Raw genomic sequence first — 14088 nt, forward strand, 5'->3', positions numbered from 1 at the left:
ACAATATTCAAGAGAGAGAAGCAGGGGGGAAAAAAACAAAAACAAATCAAAACCCCAAGAGAGCTGATTGAGATAAAGCTGCCCAGGCCTGCCCGTACGCACTGGAATCTATATTCTGCCAAAAATATTAACAGCAAATCACACCACCCCAGCCTATGCATGTTTATGAACCATGGCAAGTATCTATTAAAATAGAACAGAACTGATATAATTAAAGATACACATGATTCACATAACAGGTTGTTTGCCACAATATTTGTAACATTTCTAGATATTTTTAAGTTGTTTGCAATTCTTTACCATGGGCTTAATTGAAAATATGGTGGGGCATCCATAGGAGAGAATACTATATAGCCATTAAAAAAGATGACATTGAAGCATATTTATCGACATGGATGTGTTATAGTATGCTATTATATGACAGAGCAAGCGAGAAAACAGTGTGCTCAGACCTACATAGGCTCTACCATGTGTGCATGTATGTGTGTGAGTGATCAGGCTACGATCAAGTATTTTTAGTGGTCGTCTTATTATGGGGACTTTATAGTAATTTTTATTCCCTTCTTTTTGCTTATCTGTACCTTATAAATTTTCTACAGTAGCATATATTTTTGTATGCTGAAAACAATATATATATGTATATATATATATTCCAGGCCTGGAAAAGACAGACACATATTCAAACTTGGACAATCTATTAATACCAATATCTTCTGTGAGGCTGATTTATAGAGAACAGTGCCATGTTTTTTCCATAAAATAAACTCAGGAGTTTCTCTCCTTCCACTGATTAAAGAAGGAAATTAAAGAAGATAGCCCGATTTAGAAAGTGGTCCTTCGCTCTTAAGGTACCGTACACAGTAAGAACCTTGATAAAGATATACATTGGCTGTTTCAATTAAATGGACAAGAAGTTTCATTTTGTCCAGGGGTACTTGTTTTGTTTTTGTTTTTTGTTTTGTTTTGTTTTGTTTTTTCCTAAGGAAAGCAGTCTTGAAAGTTGGTTTCCCCCACTTTTAAAAGAAAAATTAATAAGGATTTTTAGAAGTAGGTGGAGGAACAACAAGAATGGGATACGTGAGCATCCAATGCCCCCTGCTGGCCTATTTCTAGACATGGCAATACTTGTATTAATTTGGCAGAGGCTGGTTCTCCCCCCAAGATGTTGGCAAAATGGGTGGACAGAAACAGTGTGAAAGGTTGCTGGTTGAATTGCTGGGAAAAGGTGTTCCCCGAGGTCTCCTAAGCAACAAGCCAGGATTCCAAGTCGTCCACGATTGGTAAACACAGGAATTCAGAGTTGTCTTTAAAATGTGTGTCAGGGGTGCCCGGGTGGCTCAGTCATTGAGCGTCTGCCTTTGGCTCAGGTCATGGTCCCAGGGTCCTGGGATCGAGCCCCGCATCGGGCTCCCTGCTCGGCAGGAAGCCTGCTTCTCCCTCTCCCACTCCCCCTGCTTGTGTTCCCTCTCTCACTGTGTCTCTCTCTGTCAAATAAATAAATAAAATATTTAAAAAATAAAATAAAATAAAATAAAATGTGTATCAGAATCACTATAGTCACAAATGTGTATTCTCAAGCCCACTCCAGGGTCTGTGCTTTCACAGGTCTGTAGCAAGACCAGCGAGTCCTTGCCCTTCCCAAGGTAATGCCAGCTCACGTAGTGCTAGGACTGTCTTTGGAAAATCACCGGTTGAAGCAACAATAAATAAAAAGGAAACTATCAAGACTGTCTCCACCAAGAAGCTGCTGTCAATTCTCGGGACAACAACTGTCTCAGAATATTTTATTTGAATTTCAGGAGAAACCTTGCGGTTCCTAAAAGACAAACACTGATGAAAGCAGCACAAGTAGAGAAAAGAACCCGGGGCCATAGGTCTGGAGCCCAGAATTTGAAAACTCCTTCTCCCATGACATCAGAGAGACCTAGGCCCCGTGAATGAGAGAAAATGGAAAGAAACTAACATACATAATGAGTCCCTAGTTTGTGCCAGGCATTTTACAGACGTCTCTAATTTAGCTGTCGGGTGCTGATAATACACTATAGATTAGGCAAACTGATGGGCGCCTGGGTGGCTCAGTTGGTTGAGCGACTGCCTTCGGCTCAGGTCATGATCCTGGAGTCCCGGGATCGAGTCCCTCATCGGGCTCCCTGCTCAGCAGGGAGTCTGCTTCTCCCTCTGACCCTCCCCCCCTCATGTGCTCTCTCTCATTCTCTCTCTCTCAAATAAATAACTAAAATCTTTAAAAATAAATAAATAAATAAATAAATAAATAAATAAATAAATAAATAAAAGATTAGGCAAACTGAGCCCAAGGGAAGCTAGATCCCTGGGAAGAAGTCAGCAGCGTAGAACTCAGATCTGCCCCAGTGCTCTTGTTCACGCTGGGGCAAGCAGTGTTTTCATCTTTAAACTGAAGCTGTTAACCAACCCTGTCACTGAATCCCTGAGCCTCACAGCTGGACGGGGCGCTGGCTTGACGGACCACTGGGGAGACTGGACAGAGCCACGTCAACGGAGTTGAATGTTGAAAAAGGCATTGCTTTTGTTTTAAAATGAGAGCTCAGTAATGAACAAGCTCCTAATATGGATCTGAAAGCAGAGGACTCACAATCTGGACTGAGTGGAAAAGATTTGGTCATGAAGTTGAACTTGAAACGCGAAACACAGCTGTTCACTGGGGGGACACACAGCCAGGGGGTTATTTTTTCAAACTTCTCAGCTGCTGCTTGGGGCGGACACCACTCTTCTCGTTCTACAAGCTGATAGTTAGCTGAGGCTTACGGGCTTGTCTTAGGTCACGTGGCCAGAATCGGGCCAGGTTTTGAACCTAGAACTTCTAACTTCTCATTCAGCTCCCATGAGATATGCGTTCATGCCTTTCATCAGAGGCTCCGCTACGTTTTTGGTGAATTCCAAAGCTGACCTCCGAAAGGAGATAAAACAGTAAAGGCTGAAAGACATGTTCAGAAAGAAATCATGGGGGTTTAAATGTGACATGTTTATTTTCTTCTACGTAAGTCAAGTCCGGAGGTAAGCCATGCAAGGCTGTTTAGCAGCTCTGCTCCCCCAGGTCCTCAGAGATGCTGCTTCCTCCCTGGTATTGGCCTCAATCCCGTTGCCTAAAAGAGTGATAGCCGTGTTCCAGGCAGCAGGAGGGAGAAAGGGAAGAAAAAGAAGAAATCAACAGTGCCCAATAATTGCTCTTTTGAAAGTTTCCTGAAAATTGTGAGTTGATTCTCTGCCTCTTCCATTTACCAAAACATAGAGTCATGGGCACACATGATCGCGAGGAAGACTGGTATGTGTAGCAAGTACTTGGTCTAGTTGCCCATGTACGCAGCTGACGGACACGGCTTCCAGGACGGACGGGGAAAGTGGACGTGGGGAGACACACAGCCGTCCCCTCTTCAGAGTTCCTAGTGACGGGTCCTTGGGACCCGCTGGCCTCTCCCTTGTCACCACGTGTTGATGAGCAAGCCCAGGGGCAGCCTCTGGAGCCGGAGCCCACGCTCACCTTCACCATACCTCTCCCCGCCCCCCGCCCTCCAAAATCTTGTGACTGCCATGAACACAGAAGCTGCATCTGCTTGGGGAACCTGGCTGGTTTGGGAATGCCATCATCTGCAAAGCTCAGTGACTCCACTTCGCAGAGAAACAGGAACTTCTAAAGCGCTGCAGGCTCCCTACTCTCACTTCCCTTCTCCCACCAGAGAAGCAGATTCTCTTGATGGCACCTGCTGGGAACTGTTTCAGCCAGTGACTGCCTTTGAAGGCGACCATCCCATGGAGCCAGCCCTTGGGGGTGCATCCAGCACCCCTGCCCAGTAAAGGCGCTAAAACGCACCAGCCTTGCGCTTCCAGGGGCTTCCGTTCAAGGACGTGTTTACGAGTGCAGATAGCCTGAGCTTCTCTCTAGCTTTATCTGACTTGCATGGCCCGTCTCCCATGGGAAGGAGCTGGAGCTTCCAAGCCAGCGGTCTACAACATCGTGTGAGCAGATGTCACCACAGAAGCTTGTGCAGAAAGTAACTGCTTTGCACTGGGGGCCCGGTTTTGCTTTCTTTCCTCTCTCTCTCTTTTTTTTTTTTTGGAAGCACCCAAGATGCAAGTGGTCGGGGGACCTTAACTGGATGGCCATTGGCCAGAGGCCTTTTTCATACTTCTGTGGTCCTGAGAAGAGGTGTCCAAGCTGATAGCCAAGGGCTGGGGTCATCGGGAAACCTCCAGAGACGACACATACTCATCTTCACTTCCCTTCTAAAAATGACTTTCCAGGGAATGTTGTCTTTTGTAAAGAGATGTTGTTTCCTTGAGAGGAATCCAAGAGTCCATTGTTCTCCGGAGCAGTTTGGGGTCAGTGGCTGATGAACGACCCTCCGCAGACACATGAGCGTAACTCTTCCAGGATGATGTGAAAAGCTGCTGGGTAAACTTCCTTCGTCTTTTTAGAAAATGGCTCTCTGGGAGGAGCCAGCCTATCCTTCAGCCCCAGGAAGACTCAAAGACCTGGAAGGGTTTGGGGTCCCTATGCAGTGGGGATCTGGGGCCCGCAGGAGGGAGTGTCAAGCTCACACAGCCAGGGAGGAGATCGGGTTCTCCTTGCTTTTCTATCGCTGGCTCTCGATGCTGGAGTGTTTCCACACTGTGCATTCGCTGTGCACCTGCCATATACCGGGTTACAGGAGTGATCAAGGGTCTGAAATCTCAGCACCGCCTTGGGGGAGGCAGGCACCAGAGTCTGTAACTACAGAGCATATTTATTGGCTTGCTTTGCTCCTATATGCTATGCGGAAACCAAAAAAGAGTGTATTAATCAGGAAGGGCTAACATCTATAATGCATGAACTACAAATGTTAGTAGTTTAATAAAATAAAGATTTATTTCTTGTTCACATCACAATCCGATGTGGATCGAAGGAAGTCTTTTCCCCAAACGCTCATTCGGGATTCACTCTCCTTTTACCCATTATCCCTGAAGACCTCGGGGACTTTTATCTCTAGCCAGCCACTGAGGCAAGATGAGCGTCGAGAGGGTCAAGAGAAGGAGAGGGTCAAGTGGGTCACCCAGGAGTAGTGCACATGCACCCACCTTGTCCCAGTGGCTTGAGCACCATGCCATGGCCACCCGGTGCAAGGCACACTGGGAAATGTGTGCCAGCTGAGGAAATGGGGCTCGGTGCACATCCTCACAGCATCCTCAAAGCCGTGTGAGGTGCTTGAAGTAGTGAGGACCGGGGCTGGAGAGGTGCTCCTTCATTTTTACCTAAGATTGGTGGTCAGGGAGGGTCCTCCCAGGAAGATGACATTTAAGACATGAGCTGATGGATGAAAAGGACCCAGACATAGGCAGAGCCGAGGAAAGAATGTTCTGGACTGTGGCCCAGTGCGTGCAGATCTCTGTGGTGGAAGGAGCTTGGCATACTGGAGAGACTTGAAAAGAAGCTGATGTAGCTAATTTCAGAGGCGAGGAAGAAACTAGAAAGAGATGCGATCAGAGAGGGGGCAGGAACCAGCCTGTGCTGGGGGCTGGGGGCCACGGCAGAGAATCCGGATTCCATGGGGCATTCCACGGACCATGAGTGACATGCATGATTTACAGTTTTAAAACTATGCTTTTAAAATTACATTTCTAAACTACATTGTTAGTAACATACGTACTGCAGCAGATAAAGACAACTCCTGCCCTAAAGAAGAGCCAAGTACAGGGGCCCCTGCGTGGCCCAGTTGGTTGAGCATCCGATTCTCGATTTGGGCTCAGGTCATGATCTCGGGGTCGTGAGATCGAGCCCCATGTCAGGCTCCATGCTTCGTGCAGAGTCTGTTTGAGATTCTCTCTCTCTCCCTCTGCCCCTGCCCCGGCTCAGGTGATCTCTAAATAAATAAAATCTTTAAAAAAGGGGGGGGGGGGGGGTGAGTACATGCTGCCTATTTTTATTTAGGTGTCACAGTGAGTGAGACAGAAAGTAACTGTCCTGACAATTCCGTGACATTAAAGTTACCTAGCATGGTCAGAAAGGGAAGCCCCAGGAGGATCTCAAAGGGCACCGAGCCTTGTGGAAAGCAACACAGAGGAGGTAGGGACTCCAGGTGGAAAAAACCCAAGCAAAGACTCAGAAGTGGCAGGAAACATATTTGGGGGATCCAGGAGAGTCTCAGGCTGCAAGCTCGTGAAGGAAGAGACCCCACAGCTCTCTGTGGTGATGTCGGTATAATGACCACATCCGATGAGGCCAATTTCCTCAAATGAAGTTGTATCAAACTCTGAATCAGACAGCGGAGCTGCTTTCCTAGATCCTGTGGGCCAGAGCAGATCCCCAAAATTTCAGTGCTCATTTGCTCCTTCCAGGCCAGCTGGTCCTTAAGGGTGACCTTATTAATTTAACTCAATTCAAGAGAGAGTACAGATTGTTACTGTGAAAGGCTGGAAAACCTGTGGGTTTCCCCACCACGGCTCTAGGTAGGGGTGTAATCGTGTTGGGTCAGGAAGGTGTCATCAGTGCCCCAGGACAGTGGTAGCTGCAAGTCCCACCACCGGGATGGGCTGGGACCTGGTGGCAGGTGCAGGCAGACTCCTGTTCCTGCCTACTCGTTATCTCAAGGAAATTAGCTTTGGCTAATTAACACTTCCCTATGCACCGGTCCTAAGCAAATTCCAGAGAGCTGTGTTTCCACTGAGCCAAACTTTCATTAATTTACACATTACACTCTACACAAGGCTTGGGCATGCTAACACAAATCCCCAGCTATTAACTGCATATTTTGGTATGGTAAGAGAATTCGGAGTGGAGGGGCAAAAGTCTAAGAACACGATGAAGCCAGAGCAAGATGTAGAAATACACATCATCCTGTGGTCTTCTGCGTGACTTGGACACAGGCCAGAAATTTGCCCTGAGATTCTTAACAGCCAAAGGAGGAAGGAAAATGCAATCTCTTATAAAATTGGTGTTTTCCATTAAATCAAAGCAAACTAATCATTGAGAAGCATGCAGCTCCTGAGACCCTCTTGAAACTTCTCACATATGTGCTAATAAAGAGGATGTGATAAGAACGTTTTCTGCTTATGGTGTTCCTCAGTGTGGACTAACAGCATGACTATAATGCAATTTAGGAAATTAAGTCTAGAGGAAGCAAAAAACCCTGCAGATCATGTGAGCAGTTCTATGGTGGCTCTGCATCATCTGAGGGTAAAGTTTAAAGCAGAGCATTGATCGAGTGCACTAGACAACCTCCAGGCAATCTTCCATAAAACAAGTCCAAGTCAAGCATTGGCAAAACTCACATGAATAATACTTACTCAACAAACACCTGTCAAGAACTCGTTTGGGGGCGACTGGGTGGCTCAGTAGGTTAAGTGTCTGACTCTTGATTTCGGCTGGGGTCCTGATCTCTGGGTCCTGGGATCAGCCCAATGTTGGGCTCTGTGCTCAGCATGGAGTCTGCTTGTCTTTCTCTCCCTCTGCTCCCCTCCTGATCTCTCTTTCTCTGTCTCTCTCAAATGAATAAATAAAATCTTAAAAAAAAAAAAAAAAGAATTCATGTGTTTAATGTTGGGCCCTGTGCCTGGAGCTGGGGACAGATGAGTGAGTAGACCTATCCCCCCCTGCCCGTGAAATACTTCCAATGTGTTCCAGGAGACAGACGTATGGCAGATTACAGCAAATGCAATGTGTGGGCCAGAGGGTGGGGGAGGGGCAAGCAAACCTCTCCATGGGCCCAGACGCCCTCGGAGTCATGACTGGGTGCATCTGGGGCGGGGGGGGATGGCAGGGGGGTCCTTCTAACCTGATGCTGACCCTCCATAGAAGAAGTGAGCCTTCCTAGTTTGGATTTAATTGTCCAGCCTCCTTTCTCATCGCCCTGCTTTGCAAGAACAGCAGATAGGAGAGGTACGGACATACATACTACATTTTAGGCAACGGCCATCAAGAGAAATTAATGGCAATGAGCACAGAATTTTCAGAGAAACACAAGGGCCACTCTTTTCAAAGTGTTGTTTTTTTTTTTTTTTTAAGATTTATTTATTTATTTTAGAGAGCGAGAGAGAGCATGAGCCAGAGGGGGCAGAGGGAGAGAGAATCCCAAGCAGCCTCTGTGCAGAATGCAGGGCTGGACAAAGGGCTCGATCCCACGACCTCTGAGATCACGACCTGAGTGGAAACCGAGAGTCAGTGAACTACCCGGCTGTACCCCCTAGGCGCCCCCACTCTTCTCCATGTTTCGCAGTAACGTTTTGTCTACTTCTGTTGGCAGGCCAGTCCCGGGCTATGGACGAGCCTCTTCTCGAATGTGTAAGTCAGCCGCTTCCTTTCCCTACTTATCTGTCTTTGACATGACAAAGTGAGTGGCTCTTTTCAAGGTTCTTGATGAATTTAAAGAAAACAACAACAACAACAACGACAACAACAAACTTTTCCAAATGGCATGATTTCCTAGCAGAGAAATCTGCATTTCAGTTCTTGAGTATAAACTGTCTTCCCACAATATACATTGTAAATCAAACCATCACACTGTGTGCCTTAAACATACACAGTGATGTATCTCAATTATTTCTTAATTAAATTGAAAGAAATAAGTGGATAATAAGGCATTTAATAGAGAGGCAAAAAAAAAAAAAACTGCCTTCCAACTCCTCAGCTATGAAATGCAGATAAAAATTAACTCACATGGCCACTGCGAAGATGAAATAAGATGAAAATGTCACCACATGGTGCTGGCAAGGATGTGACGAGAAAAGCACTTCCTAAGGCTCATGGTGAAATATTAAATTGGAACTAACTTTCTGGAAAGCCATTTCATAATAACCAATCAACCTAAAAATGTCCACTTTCTTTGGCCCAATAATCCTATGGTTGGGAATTTAAACTAAGAAACTAATCTGAAATTTGGATTAATATGTAAACATACTCATTTATATTTTATAAAAATATAGTTAAACAGAAACACTGAAATCATTCCAGATATTCAATAAGAGAAAAAAACATTGATGTATTCATATGATGAAGCCATTAAGAGTATTGACAAGAATTTTAATGAGTAAAGAAAATGTAATTTATAACATGAACTCAGCTACCTAATGTTATAAGTTTATTGTTAAATTGTACATAATTTAAATAGTTTTAACTAGCATGTCTATAGATGATATATGGAATAGGTAGATGAGAGGGAGAGAGAGAATCTGCCTGTAAAATCATTAGTTCTTTATTGTTTGAAAGACTTCTTTAAGAATCAAACTAAAGCTATGGATCCTCCCCCTAGGACACACACACATAATCAATCAATCAACAAATCAATCAATCACAAAATATTTTATAAAGTAGGAGACTTATGGACAGAAAATACTGAGTTTTTAATTAAGAATCCCTGCTATTGATAGTAGGTAGGTAATAGATTATTAGATAAATAGATGCACCTCATTATATTCAAAATAAAATTCTGTCTCTTTCTCAATCTGGAAAGAGATAAGCCAAAATATTTATATTTGGTCCTGGGGGCAAGATTCTCAGTGTCTGGTGTGTAGATTCTCTACAGACCTGGGGTGGTGGTTGCTGTCCCTCCTGGTGTCCCTCTGTGTCCTGACCCCACAAAGTCTAGCAAGGGGACTAGACTAAAGATGGGCTCTGTCTCAGATTCTTCCAGCAGGTCCAAGATTTTCCAAAGAGATTGTGCTCTGCGGAGTCTTGGTAGTTGCCATAATAGTACATTAATGATGCTCTTGCAACAAATATCCATCTGTCAAATCCCAAAAGGAGTTGCTCCAGGTCAGAACTTACTTCTTTGCGCAGTTCTGATGGAGAACAGCCTGACCACCTTCCCCCTTTGCCAGGTTAATTGTGAAAACCCCTGGAGTTCCCTTCCTGGCAGGCTTGCTTTGCTCTGGGCACTCAGCTCTACCAAAACTCAGTACATTAACTAGAGAGAAGGGATCTACCATGTCCTGAGCTCCTGTCATGGGCAGGTGTCAAAGTAGAACCCTTATGGACAGCATTTAATCTCTGACTACAACCAAATAAAGCAGATTTAACCATCCCCAATTTACAGACTGAGCATGTGAGTCAGAGGGGTTAAGTAACCTCCCCAAGGTCATAAAGCGGACCCACAGTTTAGATCTCGGAGTGGGTGACTCCATCCTGAATCCATGCTGCCCCCAAGCAGACTGATCCTACCTGGTTTCCCACCCAAGAACTCCTGTCTGAGCCCAGCTTGACTCCTAAGACCAGAACAAGAAGGCAGGGTTTCATAGCCACAATGCCTGGCTGATAGGGGCACAGTATCCATGCAACATTTCCAATGGTCCCACTCCAACTCTGTGTTCAGGGACCTAACCTCTTTCCTTTGGGTCATCAAGCTCTCCCTTTCTATTCTGTTCCTACCGCTGGGTCACTGCGTTGGTCCCTGTTCTCTTAGACTTGAGCCCCTAGAATTTTATAACTTCGTAACTTGCCTAAGCCCTCAGTTCTTATAGGACTTGAGCCTCGCTTTCCTTTAGGAGCGCTCAGATAGGAATCAAGGGCAGCACACTGAAAGCCAAACCTGTAGTCTTCAGGGAGCCCACCTCCTTTATGCTGTCCCAGGGAGAACACCGACTTACTCTTGCATCAAATGAGCAGAGTTACTTAGAGCCCAAGGAAAGCCTAAAAGGCCTTCCAGACAGGCTGGTGAGTCCCCACAGCACTCCTGCTGGCCTGGAAATCAGGCCCAGTACGGACGGTGTCTTTACTTGTACCAAACGGCTTTGACAGAGCAATGATGGAAAAAGTTACACACCTGGATGCTTGGGGCTGGTAAGCAACTTGCTCACATACCCTAGAGAACTGGAATCATGCAGAGCTGGAATTTAAACACAAGCCTCTAATTCCAAGTCCCTCCACTATAATAAAACCACCTCCTTGATTGTTGTGTTTATACAACAAAATAAAGTACATAAAGCATCTAGCATATATAAAGTCCTTAACAAACGTTAGAAGGGCTTTAAGAGGAGGATCGGTGACCTTGCTTTATCTCTGAATTTCTGCAATTGTCTTTAGTATAGCTGCCACAGTAATATTTATAGCTACTATTTATTGAGTGCCGACCATCAGGCATTTTGCTCAAAATTTTACATGCATTGTCTCATTTAAATTTGGTTGCCAACATCACTCTTAACTCTGGGTGATTGTATTAGTGCATGTGTATATCATCTAATTCAAAAATAAATTTGAAGTGGCCTCCAATAAAGAGATCTCTAACCGGAGAAATTACAGTATAAATGAAAAATTTTAAATCATACTCATCATTACACTGTAAATCTAGTTAAAATCTATTATTTTATGTACTTCATTGAACAAGCATATATTAAGAATCTACTATGGGAACAAAAAACCAGATATAGTTAAGGCTATAATGCAGTAACTTTGACTTTAAGTCTTCAGTCTTTGACTATAAAATAATCGGGAGTCCAAAGAAAGAGTTAGTGGGCTGCCCAATTCCCATAGTGTGACTAGGATTGGCTGGGAAGAAGTGAAATGCTCTCTGCAGAATAACAAAGGAGCTTAAAAACTCAGGCTCTGAGCCCAGCTCACACAGTTTGCTGTTGCACTCTCTGGTTAGAAGTCAAAATTATGGATGTTGCAACACAAGGAATGCCCTAGACTCTTCGCTCTTCATCTTAGGTTCAGAACAATTTTAATACCTGGTGCTGGATTCTAGTGTGGATGTGGCAGAAGACCTGGTTCTGCCCATCGATGGCACCTATCGCCTGTGTGGCTTTCAGAAGTCACCATTCCCAGGTTCTATATTTGTAAAAGAAAGATGTAAGTTCTTAATCATGATGGCCAAACTGGGGGATGTGCATGAAAATCTCTTGTAACTGGACTTGTTATTCATAGCCATGGCCATTTGGAGTCTTAGCGGAAACTTTAAGAGAGACAAGGGATCTTTCTGTATGAAAGACCACTGAGATTAGTATCCGGGCTGAAACACGGCACAATGCTGAATCCAAATCCCAACACATAGGTGAAGATTCCAGAATTTCTGTGATGATGATTACATCTCTTGCTGAATGATACCCAATCCTGCCAGCCCCAGTGTTCAGACTTGGAGCTCATTACTGGTATATAGAAATACAACTGAAATTTGTGTATTGACCACGTATCCTGACACCCTGCTGAAATGTTTATTAGTTCTAGTAATTTTTAGTGGGTTCCCTGGAATGTTCTACATACGAGATCCCATCATCTGCAAATAGATCTCCTTTCTGCTTTGCAAGGCTCATGTGATTACATTGGACCACTCAGGTGATCCAGGATAATATCCCTATTTTAAGGACAGCTGATGAGTAATCTTAAGTACATCCTCAGTGTCCCTTCATAGCAGCACCCAGATTCTTATTTGATCGAACAACCAAGAATGGGAATATTTGAGGACATCTTTAGGATTCTGCCTACCACAAGAATTTAACTGCCCAGGTCCCAGATTCTCAAACGTTTCCAGCGAAGAGAATCTATACCACTCCCCTAGCTAGCACTTTTGTTATGACTGTACCTTCCCTTGACTCACTCAACCATTCCCTCCTGCTTAGGAAAGGAACTTTGCTGCGGCAGTTCTGGATGGAACGAAAGATTACAGGGATGGCGACTACGAAGACCCTGAGCTTCACGTGGTACAGGCGTGGAAATCGATACAAATTTTACCAGCCAGGCCTATAAAGGAATCGGAATACGCAGGTAACGTCTGGGGCCTAAAATCTGGGAATGCACATCCACGATGCAATACTGCACAGCAATGAAAGCTGCAGATTCCGAATTAAACAACTCTAGGCTAAAATCCTGCCTCCATGGCTTACTAGCTGTGTGGCCTTAAGCAAGCCTAAAAAATTCATTTCCTCTACCTGAAAATGGTGTTCATAATAACAGAACTTACCCCCTGAGAGTTCTTTCAAGTTCTCACCAGGGGACTTGGCACAGTGTCAGAGCTCTGTAACTACAGGTTGTTACTATCAGGATGCTCTCCCTGAGTCCTAGGAACAACTGGTGAGCATGGCAGAGGGTGCACAGGCAGGGCTGTGGGCAGCATGGGAAATTTAAGACAGAGTTTGCATAATGGAGAGTAGCATGAAAGGGAAGAATTCTCAACTTGGCTGACTTGTTTTATAGGTAGCCAGCATATATGTAGCCCCAGGACATGGCAGCAAAGCCAAGCTTTTTAAGAGTAGGGAAGATATAATTTCACACGCACCCTGCCTCTTTCCAACTGGGGCACACGGGGCAGCCTCAGCAAGTTCTCTGAATTGCAGATACAGAACAGGGCTGTAAGGGAAAAGAGAAGGAAGCACTTGTGATTTCTGAGCACCTGACCCACTGAGACAAGTCTACAGAAGTTTCTTTGGAAAGAATCACCTTGTAAATAATGATGAAACACCTTCATTCATTCACTCAGCAAGCAATTACTGAGTATCCGCTGTGTGCAGTTACGGTGTTAGGACTGATCAAGTGACACAAAGATAAACAAAGCGTGATCCCCATTCTCAGGAAGGTCACAATCCGGTGGCAGGTGCAAAAAGATTAGGTGTGTAATACAGAAAGAAGAACCAGGGGTGGGTGTTGATGGGTGGGCTCTAGAAAGATTTGCCAAGAGCGTGACACAGCACAAGGCTTGAAGGATGAGCAAGAGTTCCCAAGGCTGAGATAGTGAAGGATTCTCAAGTCCAGACTCTGGTATTTACACATACAGACTGGGAGGGATACACGTCCTCCTCCTCGGGCTTCATCTCCTAATCTGTCCAAAGTACAACTGCTTCCCTCATACCTACATCGTGACGATTCAATGAGTTGGTATATATGCACATATTTGTAAACTGTGATGTGCTGAGTCCACATAAGGTAAGACTGAATTTTTCTCTTTTCACAGATACACGCTATTTCAAGGGTGTGATGGATACTCCCCATCCCTTAGACACCAAGACCTCTGTCCCCACAGAGCACCATCCCTGGCACACACAGATGGGGCTGGAAAAAGTGAGTACAGATTTGGCCATGTGAACCAAACATGGGCAGGGCCATTCTTAGCAGCTGAGAGCTTCCCCACCTCTCAGTCCCAAGGCATCTTGCTG

General features: G+C 44.9%; 1 protein-coding gene across 1 annotated transcript in view; it reads left to right on the forward strand.

The window, feature by feature from the left end:
- CLNK (cytokine dependent hematopoietic cell linker) overlaps positions 1-14088 on the forward strand; it is an 83250-nt gene that overhangs the window by 15951 nt on the left and 53211 nt on the right. Inside the window, exons 4-6 of the mRNA XM_021677661.1 lie at positions 8253-8290; positions 12559-12703; positions 13887-13993. Of these exons, the coding sequence (XP_021533336.1) occupies positions 8253-8290; positions 12559-12703; positions 13887-13993 (290 nt within the window). The remainder of the gene's footprint in view (positions 1-8252; positions 8291-12558; positions 12704-13886; positions 13994-14088) is intronic.

The sequence above is a fragment of the Neomonachus schauinslandi genome, chromosome 2 (assembly GCF_002201575.2).
Source record: "Neomonachus schauinslandi chromosome 2, ASM220157v2, whole genome shotgun sequence".
In the NCBI taxonomy this organism is placed as follows: domain Eukaryota; kingdom Metazoa; phylum Chordata; class Mammalia; order Carnivora; family Phocidae; genus Neomonachus; species Neomonachus schauinslandi.